Consider the following 23,970-nt stretch of genomic DNA (forward strand, 5'->3'; position numbering starts at 1 on the left):
GAATCAAGCCAGATCCATCTCAGCCACCTGCAGTAATGACTAAACGTCATCACGTGGATCTGTGGTCACGAAATGAGTAGCTTGTTATCACAGGATGAGCATAATTCTTTTCACTCTGACACAAGAACCAAGTCCAAAGATTCACTAAAAGATGTGCCTACGACACAGAAAAGGCTGCTGTCTGTCGTGGTGAGCACAACTTATTACAACCATAGCTTGTACATGACTACAAATACCACTATTGTTAAAGTCTGAACACAGGCACACGGGTACAGCTGCCTGTCTCTGAAGCCCCCTGTTGGGGCCTTGGAGCACAGTCAACGGTGTCTGCAAGGGGCTCACTCTAGCTCCACTCCTCCCGTCATGACAGGATCTCTATTTTCTGTTCTCAAGTTTTTGGGGTCACATCCTGCAGGTGTGTCCCTAACGAATTATTTTCTAAAATGGAAGTAGCTGCTTCTCTCATAATGAAAATGTACCCTCTGGTGAAGGCGATTAACATACCTTCATACTAAACCACACTGCCTTGCCTTGAATTGTTTATTCTCTGGCAATTGAACACTTTAAATTATAAGTGGTCTAGGAAGGAAAAGTATGAACGGGTCTCCTTAAACAGGAGACGCGGTCAGCTCAAGGGAGGTTCTGAGCTGATCTCAAAGTGAGAGAATTTTCTACGATGTTTGCAAGTCAAAACAACGTCAACCCAACACAAGCACAAGCTCACAGTCTTCCTTTAAAGCATGCAGAATAAGCCTCAAAGCCCAAAGCCGATGGAGCTGCATGCTCCTTTCCAGCTTCCCTCCAACCTACCTCCTGTGTGACTCCCCGGGCTGTGCCACACCTCTGTCACTGCGTCCCTGCACTCCTCCAGGCTCTTACATGGTGGCCTTCTTTCAGCATGATGCTGCTCCTCTCCCTCCCTCACCAGCCTCTTCTATTTCTACCCTTCCTCTGCTCTCTCTTGCCTGTTCTGTGAAATCTGTAATGTGTCACACCTGGAATGCCTGCCCTTCAACCCAATCTCACCTGTCCCCAAGCCGAGAGCCTTGAAGCACTCTTAGCTACAGAGGTCAGTGTCTAACATGCAGATTCTGGAGTTGGAGAGGGGCTCTGAACAAATTTCCTTATCTATTTCTCTCTCTCTCTCTCTCTCTCTCTCTCTCTCTCTCTCTCTCTTTTTTTTTTTTTTTTTTTTTTTGGTACTTCATTATTGTCTGCCTCAAACACAGATGGCCTATGTTATTTAGTGTAGTGGGAAAGATCATATAATAGCAAGCAAGAAAGCGAGCAAGCTAAAGAATTTGCTCCCCCTTCTGCACAGAAGACCAGCTACTCTAAGCTAGCTGCCTGATGAGGCACATATACTTTGTACTCCCTGGCTGGCACACAGCAAGGATTAGCATCCAGGCACAGCACCCCCACATGACTATAGGGCTCTCTGTTCTCTTCAGGGGCCCTGTCCTTTTCTTCTCAATTCCAGACACAATACTTCTTAACCAAGACCAAGCATAACACTATGCCAGCTAGAACACCCACCTTCTAGGTTTGCTATTTTGGAAAAGAAAAAAAAAATTCACTCCTAAATTTAGGTTTGCTCATCGTAACATGCAGAGTCCTGGGTAGACAGCTTGTCCAGTAAGGGAATTTACTACCCAAGCCTGGAGACCTGAATTTCATTCCTAGAGAACCTCATGGTGGAAGGAGTGAGCTGTTCTCTGACCTCCCCGAGTGCACTATGGCACATGCACCCCCTTTCCAGCGCACACACAAAATAAATAAAATGGAATGCATCTTAATGCAGAGGCCCTAGGACAGGAGTGTTAGCAGTTAACACGGATTTGCATGCACAGTGAGGCATGGCAGTACTTGTCCATGGAGAAGAGGATGTGTTGAAGCCCTAGGTAGGAGGGACAAGTAAAATGAACGTCACAGAAGAGGGGGAGGGGTTTAGGACAGAATAGAAAGTTAGGAAGCAGACCTTACACCCCTGCCAGTAATCTTGTCTGTTTTAGGCAGCAGGAGTTTAAGGCAAATACAAACACACTCTCTATCGGGACTACTTAGTAATAGCTGCACTTTGGAGCCAGCGTCCCAGGGGCTGCACCTTTTCACTGAACAGGAGTCTTGCAGTGCCTACCGCGATGTGCCACATGCCTTGCGGCAACGTGGGTGACAGATGGCAGCCCCTCAGATGACTATTCTTGAACACAGCGTAAATGATATCCTACTTTACTGTCAATCTCTCAGTGACAGGGCCCAACTCTATCTAAGGTGAATTGCAACTTAACCTCTGGAGCACATATGACCCTTTCCAACTAAGACAATCTTCTACTTCTACTACTTTTTTTTCTTTCAGTGCTAGAGATCATATCAGGCTTTTGCACACACTACACAATCAATCTACCACTGAGCTACCCCTCCACACACGCATTTCTAAGTGTGTGTCTACATATGTATGTGTAGGGTATGTGGGTGTATGTATGCATGAGAGTACCCAAGCACAAGTGTGCGTCTGTATGTGGAGGCCAGAGGTGGACATTGGACACTTCCCTCTATTGCTTTCCATCTTATCTTTGAAGACATAGTTTCTCCCTGGAACTCGAGATCAATGATTGTCCTGACTGACCAGCCAGTGAGTTCCAGGAACCACTCCATCTTCACCTCCTCCCACCCCGGCACAAGGCTGCACACGCATGCTACCACACCACACCCTCTCTTTATGTGGGTGCTGGTTAGGCCCTCATACTTCAGAAGTAGATACATTATAGAGTGAGCAATGTCCACATACCAACCCTTAGATTTTCTGTAACAGGATCAAACTATAGAGCTCAAGCTCTCCTGGAATGCATGGCCTTCCTGCCTCAGTTTCCCTAGGAATGGAAGTGCAAGTGTATGCCACCAGGCCTCATTCAAAAAAAAAATATTGATACCTATAATCTTATTTTACAATGCCATATCTTTGTATGAATGTTTCATAAGTCAAACATTTTCCTCTTCTCATTTAAAAATAAAATGTGGCCCTGTGAGACAGCTCAGCAGGTGGAGGTGCTTGCCACCGTGCTTCATGACTGGAATGTGACCCGTGGGACCCACATGATGGAAGATGAAACATAGTGACATAAGTTGTCATCCTCTGACCTTCACATGTGTGCTGGGGCATGCTATCCCAATACATGAAATAATTAATTAATTAATTAATTTAATATAAATCTTTATATATCTTTTTAAATTTAAATTTTATTTTACCTTAAATTTTTAAAAAATTTATTGATTTTTTTAAAAATCCACACAACATATTTTATCATATTCTTTCCATCCCAATTACTCCCAGATACTTCCCACAAAATAAATAAATAAACTGTAATATACATTTTAAAATAAATAAATAAAAACTGTTTTTTCTTTTCTAATTTTCTATATTGTTTTTACTTTTACATTTTAAAGATGGAAAACCCCACAATTGTCTTAATCTGGAAATAATATTGGCACATCCCAATCCAATCCAGTAATCTATAAATGAGTTTGCTAAATATTAAGGTATATTATAGCAATCTATTAAAGCAGTTAAAATAAAAAGAATTTTCAATAATAAATTAGAACTGTAGGAACAACTAATCACTGGTTTTATGTCTATATTTGTTTAATCTTTTAATATTATTGAAACAGTCTAGCGACTTGAAAAATCCCAAGTAAAATCTAAATCCAATAGAAACTCACAATCGTTACAAAACCACAGGCTAGCCAACACTGGGAGGATTCTGAGTGATACCATGCTGGCAAATGCTGAGCATCCACTTGAGTGGGGCATGATATGCATCATTTTCCAGTCTATGTGGTACAAATACTTTCTCTAATTCCACCTGTCTAATATGGAAAGAGGTGGATACAGGTGGACCCCCATCTAATGTGGTTGCTGTACATCCCTTGGATGTGATAGACAGATGGCACAACCTCTTCCTAACTGAGGCTCTTCCAATTTACTGTACCTTGGTTATATAATGATACAGGCCTATCCATTCTATTTGTTTATCTACCTGACCCTGTATAACAGCCTTTCTCATTCTGCTGGGGATTTGAAAAAAACATAGGAAATGTGTTTTCCCTTGTGGCCCACACAACATATACATGTGCAGTTGAATCTACACACATGGCTGATAGAAGGAAAACAGAGCTTTAACAGATAAACACCTGCTAATGTACAACACATGGAATTGCTCTGGCCTCTTCTCTCTCATCTATCACTAAATTACATCCATACCTTCTGTTTGGGTTGTGACCCAGAGTTCAGAAACATTTCAGCAACACAGAATACAAGCTCGCTGAAGACAAGCAAATATGGCATTTGCCTGAGCAGTTACTATAGCTCGTGGTAACTACAGAGGTCCAAGGAGGCAAAGCAATTTCCCCAATATCCAAGAACTATAGTTGCTAAATGATGCCTCAAAGTGAGTGAATAATTCACATCATCAAATCAAGATGGGTAATGCTTGATGCTAAAAGATAGATGGTCTTCCAAAACAGCTAACCCGTCACCAGAAGCTGACAATGGGCTCTTTAAAAACTTGTCTTTCCTCATCACTGTGAGCCCATTGCTCACCAAGCTTTTGTGCCCCTCTCTGCCTAGGAAGCAGGTCTGAGTGATGCCCATTTCCCTATTCCTGGTAACAATCCCTAACTACACTGAAAGATGCCATGGTTCCTACAAAACATCTTCAGGCTTCTAAAGAGCAGAGCTGCGTAAATTTCGGTTAGTAAATAGATTGAATAGACAGAGCCTCTGCCACATACACTAATGCCAGCTTCCTAAGAACCAGAGATGCTAGGAGTGAGGTAAACTCTCAGGAAAATAACATCTAAAACCAGAGACTCTGCTCGTCAGCACGCTTACGTGCTGCATGCTCCCTACAGGTGCTGCCGAGTGCACACTACAGTTACAGACAATGCAGTTAAGCCTCCTCACTAAAACACACAGCACCATTAATCATCTCAGTGACAGTGCTCCAGTTGAACATCGTGGGGATTTCCTCCCCTTCTTCATCATTTATTTGCCAATATTTCCTTGTTATGAATATCCCCCAAGTGACTTTCCCAGCCGTCACAGCTGTGCTGCCTACTGCATCTACCTCGACTGCAAATAACACCGACTCTTAAAACAACAACAACAACAACAAAAGGCCCCTGAGATGATTCCTATGGTTAAAGGAGGGGCCTTTAGACTAAATGCCTCAGGCCCACGGTGCTCCTCACTTTACACTGACCAGCCTCAGCCTTTAGGCAGATGGTAATTTCAGACAAGTGAAGCTCGCTTAATTACAAATGAACAATAGCTGACTGCTGGTAGCCATTATCAGAAGGGTCAACAATCAATTGCTGCTTTACTACGTCCTTGAAGGACCTCTTCCTACACAACAAAAGGCTTCTTCAAAGCATCCTCAAGCCAGAAGAAATCTAGACATCACCAACAAATTAAGAAACGTAGCTACCAGGAGCCGGAAGGAAGGAAGGAAGGAAGGAAGGAAGGAAGGAAGGAAGGAAAGAAAAGAAAAGAAAAGAAAAGAAAGAAGACTCAAATAATTTTGGGAGAAAAAATGGAAAATAAGTTTTCATTGTGGTCACACCGATTCAGGTGGCAAAAAGAACAGGCAACCAATCAATAAATAAAGCCAGACATGAGCCATGGTAAATATTCACCCATGCAGTCATTTTCAAACACTGTTATAAGGCACAAAGGCAGGGAACAGTCTCGACTGCCTCCAGAATGCATTCCGTGGGAGTCCCCAGCCTTCACAGGCACTAGCATTTCCCAACTGTCTTAAAAAAAGGACACCGCAAACGAAGGCACTCCACTGCCAGATAGAGGACTGAGTGAGGGTAGAGTTCACGGGCTTCTACTCAGGATTTTTTAAGGAGGGGGCACTTTATTCTTTCTAAAAATGGTATCTACTCCAAAAAAAGTACAAAGACAAAAACACACCACAATGTATTTTCAAAACATATGCAGAAGGGCTAATGCCTTGTAGGGAATCGTGTTAACATTACTTTATTTTCTGTACGGAAATTTGATGTTAATCTTTCTTCAACCAATATTCCATAACTGTTTTTGAAAAACGTATATTTTTACTCTTTATCAGAAGACTCTAAATGGAACATTTGGTTGGGGAGGGGGGACGACAAAACATAACTTCCTTCTTAGCAAAAGCAACACAAATCAATTCTGCTGTAGTAAACTGCCACTTCCTCCCCAGAGCAGCGTGTTTACTTCAGCAGCAGCAACAATACCTCATCACCCAGAGTGTGGATGCTGTTAAGTAATGGACAGAGCAAAAGGCAGCAAAGACAGAGGACTCAACTTCAATTTAACTGTCCTGTAAGGTACATAGTAATTAGCTGCAAAGCTCTGAAATCTTAGCTAGCATGTTAAGTCTGCTACATGACAGTATAATTTGACTTCTTAAAGGATTATGCAAATTACAACTCATCATTCCATTACAGGATTGAAAAAAAGTGACAGCTAATTTATACATAACACACCTTTCAAATCCCTAAGATGCGTAGCACCTGTGCGATGTATTTCGCCGAGATTTTCTTGCACATAAGTACTTGTTTATTGCAATATAAAGAAGCTTACCTAAAAGCTCTAATACAGCTTTTTAAAAAAAACTTTTAGATCACAATTTCAAAATAATAGACTTCCCACCCCCACCAGCACCCCTTGATTTCAGAGGTAAATTTTTTTTGTTATCATTTTGTTCTGTTTGATTTGGCTTCACCCCCACCCCATAAATTCGATAAAAATAAGGTTTACAACACAAATATATTGTTTGAATAGCTGGCAACCACAAGCACTGATGCACGAGCCAGAAGGCAGACTCACAAAGATTTCAACATACTTCTGGTAGGTAGATTCACAGTAGATTCCGTCATATCTGTAGATTTTCCTACATTCTGATTGGTTGGGCAGAGGATGCTGGGCAGTTATTCTGTAGAGGCATCAAAAACAGATAGACATGACTAGAGGTTCTCTACAGTCACGCAGAATGCAGGGTAACAAGTGGGCTGAACGCAATCATCCTGCTCTCTACCCTCTGGGCTCTCCTCACAACTGCAATGGCACATACACTGTAGCGGATGAGCTCCCACTTCAGAGAGCTGCGGTCAGGGAAAGCAAGCATTTCAATTCGTCACAGGAACAATTTTACTTTTAATCTCAGGGTCTTAAAAGCAGAAGAAAAGCAGGACATAGGTCTAAAGCTAAGCTCACCCTACAGTCCCCACGATTATTTTCTAAAGGAAATGTTAAAACAACAACAACAACAACAAACAAACGTCATTAGTGTTTTTGTTACAGGACTGTCATTAGTTCAATCATGCATCACGAGAGGAGGCAACTGTAAATTAGCTACAAAGCCATAGCTGGGTTAATATGCTTCTCAACTTCATTCGATTTATGTGGAGTTTGTACACTCCTGGCTTCTAAAGGGATGTAATACAGCTTACAGAACTGAACCCAATTAGGATGAAAACACAAGCAGGGCCATCGGGAGTGAGGGTGAGATGTTAACAGGCACCTGAGATGAGTTGGTTACGGCGGCTCCAGGTTTCTCGGCAGTTTTTCTTTGTATCACTTAAGCATATAAATTCATCTGAGACTCCCTGCACTATATGGACATAAAAATGCTGAGAGGCATTTTCTGATCACTTCCTTCTATCGAAAATCTCTTCATTCAGGGGGCAAAGTACATAAGGAGCCTATCTTGTTCTATTTCAGTGAAAAGTCATAGAATTTAACCAATACAAAATAGCAGTAAGAGTACCAAGCAGTTTGCTCTACTAACTGTAACAGAAAGTAACATAATATCTAATCTTCAAGCATATAACATATATATTTTATGTGTGAATATATATATATATGTATGTATATATATATATATATACATACATATATATATATACACACACACACACACATAATCCCCTTCAGTAGTAATTAAATCACGCAGTGCATCCCTATTTTATAAAACCTCAGACGAGTTTTTTCTAATTTCCATGTGCTTGTAATGTCATTAAGTTTATTTAATATTTCATAAAGTCCAATATATCTGGGGACAGCACTTTATATAAAGTTAAGTTCTATTTCGGAGCTGTATTTATATGCTTCCCTCAGATATTACTTAACATATTCTCTGTGTTATAATCAGCCTGGCCCCAAATCTCTTATTAAATTTAGTCAGCCAACAGTTCTATTTATAATTAATCATTTGCCCCTTGTTTAAAGTGATTTTTAAGCCCCATCTGATTATTGCACTCAACTTCTAGCATAAATGCACTCAATAACTATCACCAGAATTCCAAAGGTTTTCATTAGCCTGTGAAGAATTTCACTGTAAAGCTGCTCCAGGAAAGCAATGAAGAGCAGCACTCTGGTCTCAAAGAAGCAGTTACAGGGTCCACCTGACAAGTATGCTGTAGCCACCGAGTGCACAAAAGCAAATGCTGAGAAGAGGTCTTAAGAAGTGACATCAGACGATATAAAGTTTTTAGAAAATTAGATGTATTTGGTGTGAGATCACACTAAAATACTCCACATTTCTCTTCAGTACTGTGGTAAGAAGGGATCCAAGCTAATTCTCAACAATTCTGTAAACCATCTCAGAAAGGTATTGGGAAAAGAGACAGAAAGATAAGATAAATAAAATGGACCATCACCTTCACCAGCCCCCCTTAATGACAGCCAAGGTTATAATGTAGTTTTGATTTGCCTTGCTGCATACCATTGAGCAAACTATCAGGTGTGAAAAATAACAGACAGAACACCCCCAGGAAATGGAGCCCCAGAGCATCATTTACTTAACACTCCATGTTTCCCCTTTCTTGCTACAACCAAAGGCTTTTTTGAGTTCGTTTTCTTCACCTGATTTTTGTTTTTAAAGGTTAAACACTACCAGTAAAAAGTTCAAATACGCCTTTCAATCGTGAAACTATTATGAACCACAGTGTCTGCATATCAAACAGTCCGGTCCTTCCCTTCATGTCAGTCCTGTCTAGATGGACTCATCATACAGCTTGGGGTAGGACTTAAGTGCATTTACATACATGGGAAACGTGTAGGCTATGACTAATTTTAACTCACAGGGCAGAATTTAAATAATTAGTTACAAGAAGTCAAACTAAGGGAAAAAGGAGGAAAGAGATGGTTAGAGGCAGAGTAGTAAATTGTTCCATTTTTGCAGGTAATCTAAATGCAAACTAGAAGCAACTTATCATGAGAATGGATTTTCCACCATCTGGTCAAATAACAGGGGATTTGTCTAGTGGCGAGCAAAGAATGGAATGATGTGAGAAAGATTAGCGGGCAAGTCCTACAGTTAGCTAAAATGTATTTTGTGCAAACAAGAACAGATGACGCCTTAACAATTACACCTGTCAAAAACTCCAGAAAGCAATCCATCTCTGAACAGCCCAGTTGAAAACAGGCTAGTTCATAACAAAATGAATTTTTTTTTAAAACAATTGCCAGCCATAACAGTTTGATGCATGACAAGCTTAGGAAGTCACATTTCACGTTCAACTGAAACCTTAACTAACTGGACCCTGGTTTCCAGTGATAAGTAAGATATTAGACCCTCTAAAAAATGTTGGAACCAAATACATGGCAGGTTTAAAAACCACAAAAGCAAGGAAATTTGAAATTAGAAACAGAAAATCAGAACTAAGAAACTGTCATGGACATATCCTTTGGGGACATCATTCCGTCACTCCTCTTAGCACAGTGGACTCTTGCCTGGGACAAATGATCCTCTTTTGCTGCAGGAACATTAGAAATGGAGATGAAGAGCAAAGAGATCCTCTTGCTGAGGTTCCACCAGGACTTGAGAGTGATCCTAACACATCAGATTCTGCAGCTGTTCCAAGGGACTTTATTTCCTGACCTTCATAAATGCTGGCTATTCTCTGGAGTTGGGATATAGGAGTGTGTGTGAGTGTGTGTGAGTGTGTGTGTGTGTGTGTGTGTGTGTGTGTACGTGTGCACGTTTCCCTTATTATTCTAAGTTGATAGCAGCCCAGCCTACATAATTTCATATTAATCTTTGCACTTAGGCTGTTCTGTCAAATTCCCCAGAGATCCCATTATAATATGCACAGCTCAAATCTGGATTGGTAGTGCATTTGGGTGGTGATGGTGGTTCTTATTTAATCTGTATCAATATAATCTACCACAGATCAACAGATAGTCTAAAGACTGTGGTGTTTCTAGAAATAACTTAGAATTTATTTTCATCTTTTATTTTTGAATGTAACAGGGACTCTTGACCATTCTCCTGGAGGATGTTTTCTCATCAGATATTTGAACTGTAGAGATTATGGGTATGTACATGAGATCTTCATTTAAAAACTCACTATGGCTTTCTTTCTACTTGTTCTATTGAGTTACTATCCTAAATAGCTTTGCCATTCATAATCTCCACTGTTTAACCACAAAAGTTTGCGGAAAATGGCCTTTCTACTATAGGAACTTGCTCCCTTTGGTTCCTCCATGCCCTGTAAGCAGCAATGACTGGTACTTCATGTCTTCCATGCTGGGAAGGGACACCGATCATGTTAGACAAACAATTCACCCATTAAGTTCTGATAGCACCACCCATGGCTTCACGTGTAAGGAAACAGGCCATGCTGTTTCTCTAAGACAGAAAAGTTGTGTTTTAGGGCAGGGCCACTAACACACTAATACGCTACACCCGTCACTGTGGTTAGGAGTTTGGTTAATATGTGGCACTTGGCAAGTTACCTCTAAGGGACTCAGCTTTCCATGTAAAATTGGTAATAATAGAAAGTGTCTACTCTACAACATGCCTAGAAAAATTAAAAGAAATATTTGTGGAAACTGCTTAGCTTTGAACTTTCACATATGGATACCATGGTATATTTATTTTATAATAACATTAATTATCCTTATTTCCTGGAGGATCCCATACTTCTCCAGGTCTAAACTGAGAAACGTTTTGAAAGAGAGTCTTCTAATACGATGTTTAAGACTTTTCTGCAACACTTCAATGCTTTGCACCGATAGACTGTTGATAAAGTTTTATGATAATCCATCACATCTAAGTTTAAGTTAACTAATACAACTTTTATCAAAACAATGTGTTTATTTGATGAGCCTTTTGCCTTCTGTAGTAGTGTGCCAAGTTCCAGATCCTACCCTTAAGGAAATATGCAGGTAAGATGCCCCAGAAGTCAGAGCAGCAAAGCTACAGTAAGCCCAGAAGTCAGGGCAAAGAGGAACCAGATCCCATTTGATAAGAGCTACCCAAGAGTATCCAGCTCAGAGCTTTGAAAAGCAAACTTGCAAAAGAGACTCATCTGGTATGAGCCCACAGAGAAGACTTAGGTCCAAGTGCTGAAGACATAAAGAGGCAGATTCCAAAAGTGGTGGTGGACAAGGGAAATGTCCAAATCTAGACAGGATGAAAAGTGGGCTCAGGGCAGACCGGATCCTTGTCAGCCCAAACACTGACTCGGCACATCCTAGAACAGAGTTCTCGAGTGCCAAACTTGGCAAGGAGGGTTATAGTGGAAAGGGGCACAGTCCTGGGAAAGGGGGTTGTACTGGGAAGGGATTCTCTACTGGAAAGGGGACATTGATCATGGCTGGAGAGTCTGGTTCAGTCAGAGCCTACCACCAGGCATTATCAGACCGAAGATCCTCGGCCCTGCAGGAATGACTTCTGCGTTTCCCACTGACTCCTGCCTGCTAACTAGCTTCACAGGATAATAAGTCAAAGGCAAAACAAAAGACTCTAACAGGGTAACTAGAGAGCATCTGAAATGCTATAAACTCCCATTAATCAGACAAAAGGGAGGATGGGAGACCTTCTCTGTGTTCCTGTTCTTCTTGACTTCCTGATCTTTGAGGTTGCCCACATTTGCCCATTTTCAGGGAGACTTGTCTAGATCATGTTTAGGATGACATGCATAGCAGACACCTATGCAAATGTGAGCTTCACCAAAGGTGACATTGAAAGGAGGACACTGCCTCTCTGAATCTACTATGACAATAATAAACAACATTTTTGCATATTTTAGTAATGTAAGCCTGCATCATAGCATCTGGAATGAAACAAAGGACTGTAATATAACAAACACTAACTCACTTATTCAACAAACTTTACTGCTATCTTTGTTGGTTATTACATAGGCATGGCACACATGCTACCTAAACCCTATAGACTTCATCACATGACCCTGACACCTAGAAACAGAAATGACAACTTCAGTGAAACTGAGATATGGCCACTCACAAAAGGCTAAGGTCAAGTCAGCTTTGAGCTGTTCTATAAGTTTTAAAGATGAGATCAGCTTTTTTTCCAATGAATCCTTCACTTGCTTGCTTAGAGTTACTCCTAGATATCTTATATTGCTTGTGGCTATAGTGAAGGGTATAGTTTTCCTAATTTCTTCCTCTGCATGATTGTCATTTGTATACAGGAAGGCTACTGATTTTTTTTAGTTAATTTTGTATCCAGCCAATTTGCTGAAGGTGTTTATCAGCTGTAGGAGTTCTCTGGTGAAATTTGGGGGGCACTAATATACACTATCATATTATCTGCAAATAGGAATAATTTGACTCCCTCCTTTCCCATTTGGATCCCCTTGATCTCCTTTTGTTGTCTTGTTTCTCTGCCTAGAACTTCAAGACCTATATTGAAGAGATATGGAGAAAGTGGGCAGCCTAGCCTGGTCCCCGATTTTCGAGGAATTTCCTTGAGTATCTCTCCATTTAATTTGATGTTGGCTATTTGCTTGCTGTATATAGCCTTTCAAATCTCTGAAGAAAGAGATTGAAGATGACATCAGAAGATGGAAGGACCTCCCTTGTTTGTGGATTGGGAGAATTAACATAGTAAAAATGGCCATCTTACCAAAAGCAATTTACAGATTCAGTGCAATCCCTATCAAAATACCTACACAATTTTTTAAAGACATTGAAAGATCAATTCTCAACTTCATATGGAAAAACAAAAAACCCAGAATAGCTAAAAACAATCCTATACAATAAAAGATCCTCCAGAGGAATCTCCATTCCTGATATCAATCTGTACTATAAAACAGTAATTAAAGCAGCATGGTACTGGAACAGCAATAGGCTGGTTGATCAATGTAATCGAATTGAAGACCCAGAAATGAATCCACACACACATGGTAATTTGATTTTTGACAAAGAAGCCAAATCTATTCAATGGAAAAAGGATAGCATCTTCAACAAATGGTGCTATTCTAACTGGATGTCTACATGTAGAAAAATGCCATTAGACCCATATTTGTCACCATGTACAGAACTCAAGTCTAAGTGTATTAAAGACCTCAACATAAAACCAGAGACATTAAATTGGCTAGAGGAAAAAGTGGGGAAGAGCCTGGAATACAGTGGCACAGGAGACAACTTCCTGAACAGAATACCAATAGTCCAGGCCTTAAGGTCAAAAATTAATAAATGGGACCTCATGAGGCTGAGAGGCTTCTGTAAGGCAGGAGACACTATCAAGAGAACAAAGTGACAGCCTACAGACTGGGAAAAGATCTTTACCAACCCTACATCTGACAAAGGTCTAATATCCAGAATATATAAAAAAAATTCAAGAAATTAAACACCACCAAACCAAATAACCCAATTGAGAAATGGGGCTCAGAACTAAACAGAGAATTGTCAACAGAAGAATATCAAGTGGCTGAGAAATACTTAAAGAAATGCTCAACATCTTTAGTCATCAGAGAAATGCAAATCAAAACAACTCTGAGATTCCATCTTAAACCCATCAGAATGGCTAAGATAAAAAATTCAAGTGACACCACATGCTGGCAAGGATGTGGAGAAAGAGGAACACTCCTTCATTGCTGGTGGGAAAGCAAACTTGTACAACCACTTTGGAAATCTATCTGGCACTTTCTCAGAAAACTGGGAATAGGGCTTCCTCAAGACCCAGCTATTCTACTCCATGAAATATACCCAGAAAATGTTCCACCACACAAGGACATATGTGCAACTATGTTCATAGCAGCCTTATTCATAATAGCCAGAACCTGGAAACATCCTAAACGCCCCTCAGTTAAAGAATGGATAAAGAAACTGTGGTACATTTACACTATGGAATACTACTCAGCTATAAAAAATAAGAAAATCCCAAAATTTGTGGACAAATGGATGGAACTAGAAATGATCATACTGAGTAAATTAACTCAGAAGCAGAAAGACTCACATGATACATACTCACTTATAATTGAACACTGGCCCAAAAGGTATGTCCCATGAAAGTCTTCTCTTACCAGGAGATTGGGATAGATGTGAGGACTTCCTATTGGGACTTTAGGTAAGAGAAATATAGGAGATGGGGAAATAGAAGGATCCAGAGGGTCTTAGAAACATACAAGAACATTGTGTTGAGTGGATCAGGGCCCAGAGGGATCTGCTCAAACTATTGTACTAACCAAGGACAATGCAAGTAATAAACATCGAACCCCTACTCTGATCTAACCAATAGGCAGGACATTCTCCACAGTTATGTGGAGAGCGGGGACTAACTCTGATATGAACTCTGGTGCCCCATATTTGACCACCTCCCCTTGGTGGGGAGGCCTGGTGGCACTCAAAGAAAGAATAAGCAGGCTACCAAGATGAGACTTGATAGCCTATAACCATAAAGTGGGGAGGAGGTCCCCCTCAGTCATAGACCTAGGGGAGGGGAATAGGGTGAAAGCAGGAGGGAGGGAGGAATGGGAGGATACAAGTAATAGGATAACAATTAAGTTGAATTGAATAAATTAATTAAATAAAATTAAAAATATATTTCCAAATACCAGAGAGGGGAGAGAGAGAGAGAGAGAGAGAGAGAGAGAGAGAGAGAGAGAGAGAGAGAGAGAGAGAGAGAGTGTACTGAAAGAAGCTGAAGTTCCAACTCCAAGCCCTTTCTTCACACACATATATATACACATGCTATCTCCCTTCACCCAGGTGCTGTGTGCCTCTTAGACAATGAAAGCAACAGCGCTAGTTTGGTCCTGCAGTTTCTGTCTACTAAGTGTTAGAGCCCTGTTCCACAAAACTTGACAGTTGCTGAAGGGTCTCAGTGGGGAATATTGTTCTGCATCTTAGGGATCAGTTCTGAAATATACTGACTGACCAAACCAGGACGGAACCATATCTGGACACAGCTAAAAAATCAAAAGAGATTAAAAATGTAAGTCCAACATGGCCTGAGCCACAGTCCCACTAGTGGTGGTAAAGAGGGCATAGAGAGCAGCAGGCAAACAGACTGGCTCCAGTCTTCCCGGAGGCAGGGCTGCTCGGAGTACTGCACTAACTACAGGAACTGTGTGAGAGAAGGCTATTCCTGGAGGAATCATCTGAGTTCGGGCCCAGGGAGTGAGAAGAGCAGTCTACAGTGGGAAGCTCCTGCCATTTGTTTTTCTGGACTGTGTTTCAGTGAACAGTTCTCCACTTATCTTACAAGGAATACGTTTCCAGGAGTCGGCAACACCACAAAATGACTATGTGGGAATATATTAGGTCACCAAGAGTAGAGAATGACATATTTATGGATGTCTGGCGGCCTTTAGCACTGTCTGCACAATAAGAATATATTTTTTTATTAAAACGTTAACTTTAAAAAGAACAAATTAAAATATTTGTTCCATATAACTGATAAGTAAGTAGACTCTGGCTTCTAGATTATTCTTTTCTAAGATCTAAGATCCATATTTCTCCTCCAAATAACAACCAACTCAGGAAGGAAATTCTACAGAAAGTCAATTCTACATTCAAGCCCAAATAAGCATCTCTAAATTCTTCAGATGGCAAAAGCTCTGTCTTTCATTAATGCATTGTATTCTATACAGTGATCCCCAGATGGATAGCTTTCAACACAGTAAAGTCATGTCACACACGTCACGCCTTTACTAAAGAAACTGAGACTAAGACAATCAAGAGAGACAGCAGACTGGACCCAGAGACAAAGCAGCACAGATAGACACTGACTGATGTCCTTTATACTTGAGGACACTACCAACCTTTTATATTTTTTCAGTACCTAAGAAACCTCAGCTTTTTTGGCTTGAGGGGCCCTTTGACCAATCTTTCTATTGGATCTTTTTAAATTGGTTGGAGACCAACACATTTCTAACAATGTTTTCCTTTCTTAGAACAGTCATGTGTCCAAGGCTCATTAGAAATAAGTGTAAATCATTAAACAGCTTCAAATACGTAAATGAGGATCTGCTCAGTCCCTAGCCTCTGGCGTCGCACAGTCTTTGTTTTCTGGCTGACTCTTTTCTAACTCTTGCCCTGAATAGGAAAGACCAATAGCATATATGGGGGAAGGGCAGCTGACATTTGGAAATAGATGTCAAATTTTAATTTCCATATTGATGATAAACTAATTTCATCATTATTGAATACCTTTGTATATCACTGGAAAAAGTACTACAAGCATTGAAGCTGATTGCTAAAACTATTCAAGTATCAGTGGAAAAATAAGTTGCATAGGAATAAATTTATTCAGTAGCTATTATACTCTTTTTCAGGCCAATTTTAATCCTTGGCTTTGAATTTCACCCCTGTCTACTGATGGTTCCCAGTTCTCAATCTTCAGACCTCATCTTAACCTCATGCCCAAGCTCTGCATGTTTATCCCTTCCTACTTAGAACCTGGTCTCAGAATCTGATCTTTTGACTGCCGAACCCTCTGCTCTTCTGCATGAGAAGTTAGCCCTTCCATGTTGTATTCTACATGTCTTTCCACAGGCAATCTTCCTCATGCTGCTGCATGTTCCCTTCACAAGCTGCATGGGTTTCCACGCCCACTCATCATAGCCTCCTTCCCCTAGATAGCCTGGTTTGGATTCACCGGCTTCACTCCATCAGTCCGCCACACTGCTTCCATGCATATAAAGGTCAACATGAAGACACCCTGCTATGGTCTGATGTGGACCATCCCCCATGGGCCTGTGTCTTGAGGGACACTAAAGGATATGTGTCCAGTTCATTTTACTCTTAAGAGGTAGTAAAAATGTTAAGAGATAGGACCGGTTTTGAGGTTTTAGTCACTGGAACATGGAGAGGTCGGAGATACAAGGTACATTCCTAAACACAATAAAGGCTATAGACAGCAAGCCAATAGCCAACATCAAACTAAATGGAAAGATATTCAAGGAAATTCCTCGAAAATCGGAGACCAGACAAGGCTGCCCACTTTCTCCATATCTCTTCAATATAGTTCTTGAAGTTCTACCCAGACCAATAAGAGAACACAAGGAGTTCAAGGGGATCCAGATGGGAACTGAAACTTTTTTTTAATCTCTTGGATAACACATAGGATCATAGGATCCTTAGAATCTGGCTCTTGGTAGCCATAGTAACAGAAACACAGCCTCCTTTGCAGCTAGGCATGGCCATGTGGCTATGTTCTTATTAATATAGGAGGAACAGGACTGAGCAAAAGTTCTTCATGGGCCTAGAATTTTAGGCACTGGCTATGTGCTCTGCCATACCTTTCCTTTCCCAGGAGTTGTTCAGAAGTAACCAAAATAGACAAGAAAAATGGTGATGATGGAGCTGCCTTCAGAATGTTCAAGACACTTCAGTTTTCTTTCAACAGCTACATTTTCCTTAGTGAAACTCCTTACATTTCACCTGATAGTGCAAACTATCCATCTTCTCTACCCCTATGTACAATGCAAAGGGCAGCCTTTCTGCCGTCTGAAGTTCGCTTGCTCTAGCCACCCCTCTTCTGTGCCACCAGCATCCCCCACACCTGGTGCTATTACAAGGCTCCTCATAGCCCTCCTAATAATTGGTTTACCCTACAAGTTCTTAAGGCAGAAATTCATCCCATGTTACATTATGCACAAGTTTATAGCTTAATAACTTCTAAATAAATAAGCCAAATTAAAAATCCCCATCCTTCCCTAAATTGGATAGAAATAAATAAGATCTGTTATTATAAACTTCCATCAGGTCACACTCGACAGTAACTGTGCTATGTTACACATTAGAAGAATGGTGTTCCAAGAACCACGGCCTTCTCTCCATCAGTAATATGAACGTGGCTGTTATGGTTTAAATGTGCAAGGGATAATGAAGACCGAAAACATAACTACAGTTAAGGGGAGATATGAGATAGTAGAAAATAGTCTTTGATAAATCACTTTAAATTGTCAACAGTTGTTACTTAATATGAATTATTCCGTGGTTAAAGTTAATGTCATTATTCATGGTAAGAGGTTATAGTAGATTGGATCTCCATTTTTTTTTTTTTTTTTTTTAGTTTTTTAAAAGAAATGTCCCTCCCACCCCCCCAAAAAAAAAGATTTTTCACATTACCTCTGTTTAACCTCTGGCCTGGATATGACACTGGATTTCATAGTCTATGGAAAAATACTGTGTTAAAGTCAAATAAGAAATATACCGTGTGGGAAGGTATGCGAAAGCAAGAAAATAATAGTTAAGACAACATGAAGAAGATTAGAATGAATGCCTTTGGGCCTTTGGGTGTGACTTTTCTTTTAATCTGAAAAATTTTACATCTTATGACAAATATCTGTAGATTTTTCAAACTTCCCACACGTCACTTTATTGTAGTATAACAGCATTTATTTTTTCATTTCAATTACTGTTAGATTATTAACTAGAGCTGAGCCTTTTAGAACGGTGAATGGTTAACGCTCATGGGCCTCCTCCCCTCTCTCAGGCCCCACTTAAGACACAGCGTCCCTGTCACGTTGCTCCTTCTGTTGAGGCTGAGAAGTAAACAGCTAAAAGCACAAGCGGTCTTGACACATGTATTCTATTCATTATAACAATTACGTTTACAGAGTTAGACAAATGCTCTGGAGAATCTGCTTCCTCGAGTCTGATTTGGGTTGAAGCCAAAACATTTCAGCTTTGGTACTCAGGAGTATTATTTAGAAGATAAATTGCCTGATATCAGATTTTGGAAAAGGTAGAATTACCATCAAGTCTTGTTATACAACAATTCATTGGAGGCAACATAGCCTGTATTATTCAGTATTGCTTATCATAAAAAAGGATTACTACTAAGGAGAATTTAATTGGAATAAAATATCACTGAATTATAGTTTAGTGTAGCATTACAATAATAAACAGACCACCTCTTTCTCCATGAAAAAAAAAAAGTTTTATCTTGAGGTTTTTGCCTCATGAATGCTGTGTAACATATTTAGAAATGTGTTCTTATCATAAATCTTTTAACACCAAAGTTGACTTACCAACTAGCAGGAGAGCTCCAGTACTGATCCCCCACTTCTTTTGAATGACAAAAATGGTTTCAGCTTTCAGGGTGGCAATTTCTCAAAAATGAATTTGAGTGGAGGAGATTACACATTGGACTAAGAGTCCATTATGAAGCAGCAGCCGCAACTGGGTGATATAAAGTATTTTTCTTGGGTATATTTGAGATATGTACATATTTTCAGTTTCTTTCAAGGTCTTGATACAGCAAGATTTATTAGTATTGTCTTTTTTTTTTAAGGGAACAAATGGTCCTGTGTAAAAGTTTGTATTTTTCTCTATCAGGAATCCACAGTTCTGTGCTAACCTATCTCATAATAACGGACTGGATGAAGGGCTTTTCTTAACTTGGTTAAGCTGATTTACCATAGAATTATAACTAAGATTTACTCTTTTTGTGTTTTTTTTAAAAAAAAAACTCAATAGAGATAGCAGACTTTTAAGCTGACTCTAAAACTGAAGTGTTAAAAGCTCACCGATAATGTGAATGCCAACCATGCGCTGACTCACTATGGCTGGATGAAACGGCACGTTGACGCAGAAAGACACAATGATGTGTGTCATTTAATAGGACTGGGAAGAGAACAAGAAATACGTCTCGACAGCACTGACTGTTTTGGCAGAGCTTTTATTTTGACAGGGTTTTCCATGTCAACTTGGATAGTTCTATCAACCAAATTTTCATGTAACGACCTGCAAGTTCCTTATGCACTGGGGTAGATGGACGACCTCTCCTGCGTAACTATCCTTCTCATTGTGAGCACAGCTATGCACTTACATGTGCGCCCACAGAGGCTTGCACACCCCAAATGAAAAGACAGGTGTCCATTTGCTCGCCTCTCACCACAGCTAATATGTAATCACTGCACTTACACAAATCATCTAGTCAGAATGTCCCATAGGTGCAATGAAGACCTGATGTGTCTAGGACTGTCCTGAGTTGAGGAATAACAGCAGCTTCTGTAATCAACAGTTTCCCCAAAACCCAGCACCGAAATGCTTATACCTATGACAAGGAGAGACACGATGCCGCAAGCTCTGCCCTCAGCATATAGCTGCAAGTGTTTTACAAATCACTTTCAATATGCCCATACAAGGAAAGTGTAACTAACATATCTGGGAAACAAATATGATGGGCACTTAACTTTCTTTTTTACACTTGTTTTTATTTTATTTGTCTATATTTATTGTACAGAGTGATGCACTCTGTGGCATTTTCATTCAAGAATGTTATGTACTTTGCTCTGCCCCTCTTTGTCATCTTCACCTCTTCTTCCTCCCTCTTTTGCTGGTCTTTCTATCCACCAAATCTCCATTCTATTTTTATATGTGTGTTTGTAACTATATGTACAGGGAAAATCCACATTTCACATATGAGAGAAAACATGTTTATCTTTCTGACAAGTTTCACTGAATAGGATATTGCTCTTCTTGAACCAGATTCCTGCTAATGACATAATTTTGTTCTTTATGACTGAATACAACCCCATTATGTATATACACTATGTGTCCTTTGTCCATTTACCTGTGCTAGATGCTTCAGCTAGATGTGCACTGTGCCTCCTGTGACCAGAAAGGACATCAACAGGCTATGCACTGTCTCTGCAGGACAATGACTTTGCTTCCTTCCAGTTTTTCCTCAGGAGTAGGGGGATGGGCCCCGTGGCAGCTCTACCCCTGTTCTTGAGGAACAGTAGCTTTCCAACGCTGAACTTTCAGTTTTCTAATTCAATTTCTAATTCAAATAATGCATGTTGTGAAGAAATCAACATGATCTCCCAAGTGACAGGGTCTCGAGGGCTGGCTTCGTGTTCCTCACTCGCTGCTGCGTACTGAAGTACATATGCTCACACCTTATGAAGGTTTGTTTATTTTTGGTTTGTTTTGTTAAGTGGAAATGACCTGATACCAACCTGGAGTAACATCATTTTCATTAAATTGGAAGATAAACAAATAAAACTTTAAAGGCATTATTTTATTGAAGCATTTCTTGCCAAAAGCCTGCAGGGGGGCAGAGCAATGACTCAGCAGTTACAACACATACTACTCTTGCCCAGGAGCTGAGTTCAGTTCCCAGTGCCCGCATTGGGCAGCTCACAACCACCAGTGACTTCAGCTCCAAGCACTGCTTCTGGCCTTCATGGGCACCTACATGCACACACCACACCCACACACCGGCACACATGAACACCTAATTTTAAAAATAAAATAAGACGTTTTTATAAGAATGGTCTATGGTCCCAAACTCGTAGCTCTGGAGATCTGCTATTAATGAACAACCCTCACCTTCACCTTCGCATCCACCCAGAAAGCTCTGATCCAGCTGGCAGCTGACTCAGGGCCACTCAAAGCTCTCTCGTGTACTTCCGGAGCTGTTATCTACTCTTTGTCAAGCCCTACGTGCCTGATGGCATCTGTAAGTCAGAGGCTTGGAGAAAAAAAAAAGTCAAAACAAAACTTGGAAAATGTGCCTTATCTGTGATGTTACGGGTCATGACTAGTGTTACGGGTACACAATGTACTGACTCACCAACCTCACTTGATCGGTGAAAGAGCTGGAGTGACAGGAGGGGAGGAGGCTGAGGTAGACGCCACAGCTGGAGGCAGGCTGGATGGGGACACACTGCAGGACACTAATGGTCTTCCTTCCAATGCTACACTCTGCTCACAGAATGGAGAACTATGGGCAGAGATGTATAGGTCACTCCCAGGATGTAGACGCTTGTATGAGGTCAAGTGTCACTGGTGAGCCACTTGCCATTCTATAGACCATCAGGAGAGAGAGAGAGAGAGAGAGTGTGTGTGTGCCTTTCACTATTATATTATTTTGTTGTTGCTGTTATGATAAAACATCATGACCAAGACAACTTATATAAGAGTCCAATAGGGTGTAAGATTCCAGAGAGATAAGAGTCCATTGTGGAGCCAGATGCGGTGATACACACCTGTAATCCCAGTACTCAGGGAGGCAGAGGCAGGCAGATCTCTGTGAGTTCAAGGCCAGCCTGGTCTACAAAGTGAGTCCGGGATAGCCAAGGCTACACAGAGACACCCTGTCTCAAAAAGCCAAAGAGTCTATCGTGGTAGGAAAAGCATGGCCCCAGAAGGAGGAAGTTAAGATGTCACATGTGAACCAAAGGCATGAAACAGAGAAAACAAATTGGAAGCCCAGGGAGGCTATTTGATCTCAAAGCCCATGCCCAGTGACATCCTTCCGCCAGGAGAGCCACCTATCCTAAACCTCCCCAATATTGCCACCAGCTGGGGATGCAGTGTTAAAATCACCAGTCTTTAATAATGTTTGAAAAAAAGACACAAGAATGACTCATTTTTTAAAATGTATTTTTATTTTCAATTGCGTGCATGTGGCAGGGGGAGAGTGTATGTGCAGAAGTATAAGAGTCCGCAGTGACCAGAGACTTCGGGTCCTCTGTAGCCAGAGTTACAGGAAGTTCTGAGCTCCAGTCATGAGTGCTAGGGGCTGAGTACAATTCTTCTGCAAGGGCAGTAAGCACTCCTAGCCAGTGCGCCATCTGCTCTGTTCTCCATTTCACTCAAAGATGTTTGACCAACTCTGCTACGCACGACACTCTGTCATCCTTTTGATGATTTCTAGTCTGGCAAAGTAAAGACACTCTAGTTGTTCAGATGTTTTCTTAACATTCATAAAAATGTCTATTATTTCCTAGAAATGATAAGAAATTCTCCAAAATGTAAGGGACCGTCACAAGGCTGAGGGGACAAGATGAGAGGGAGGCATTTGTGGAAGGATGCTCTGTGACCAGTGCAGAGTGGGTTTAAGTACAGAAATATCACACTGGATCTCACTAGTCTGTATAATTAGCGTGTGATTATAATGATTACTATCCTAGAGAATAAACTCTTCCATTCAACAACCTCATGGAAATAGCTAAAATGCCATGGAAAGATATCTCTGCTTCCCCTATCCTGCTACACAGAAATAAAATTGAGGAGAATCTCCACATGTCATTGTCACTTCTAGAAAGTCATCCTAACTGCCAAATGCTGGAATTTTATTAATCAAAAAAAAAAAACACTTCAATTAAAAAAACCCAAATATTTGTCAAATGGCCCTTTATTATGCAAAGCCTTAGAGCTTCATACTAAAAACATTTCCCCACAAAACAAGTATATAGAGCTTCCTATAGGGGAAGAATGCAAAAGGTGCCAAACAGAACTCAACAAGGAAATGACTTAGACTGTAAAAGGTCTTCGTCCCTTTCTCTATCAGACGTGGGCAAAGCAATGGGAATGCCTGTTCCCGGGCCCCAGCAGGCAGCGTGCGTGTACCATGCCTGCTATAGAAAGTGTTTAATAATAGAGGAGCTTGCACTTCGTGTAATTCATAATTAGAGGACGATGAAGACAGCATTCTTTAAAATCAAGCCTTTGTTATCGGCACCAGTTTTAGACAGAAGCTGAGAATCATTTGTGAGCTCTGGCAGACCCAGGCTGTTCAAAGCAATTGCTGTTCAGCATGAAAGCTGCAATGGGGGTCACAAAGCAGGTCAGGAGGAAAGATAGTGTATCGATTTCACACCAGGAATAGAGGCAGAGCGAGGGCCCACTGTTGCTGCACGTGATGTATTTCACTTCAGTTTAAGGCACATTTCATTCCCATCCAAGGGGGGGTGGGGAGCAAAGGGCAG

General features: G+C 40.7%; 1 protein-coding gene across 19 annotated transcripts in view; it reads right to left on the minus strand.

Annotated features, from left to right (window-relative positions):
• The window catches only part of NPAS3 (neuronal PAS domain protein 3), an 836,020-nt gene that overhangs the window by 718,304 nt on the left and 93,746 nt on the right, over nt 1-23,970 (minus strand). For 10 of the 19 annotated variants that reach the window (XM_084791806.1, XM_084791804.1, XM_084791805.1 and 7 more), the window contains exon 2: nt 6,891-6,980. The exons of the other annotated variants lie outside the window; for them this stretch is intronic. In XM_084791806.1, the coding sequence (XP_084647932.1) occupies nt 6,891-6,980 (90 nt within the window). The remainder of the gene's footprint in view (nt 1-6,890; nt 6,981-23,970) is intronic. 19 annotated transcript variants of the gene reach the window in all.

Source organism: Acomys minous (genome assembly GCF_964271855.1).
Source record: "Acomys minous genome assembly, chromosome: 8".
NCBI classification, from domain to species: domain Eukaryota; kingdom Metazoa; phylum Chordata; class Mammalia; order Rodentia; family Muridae; genus Acomys; species Acomys minous.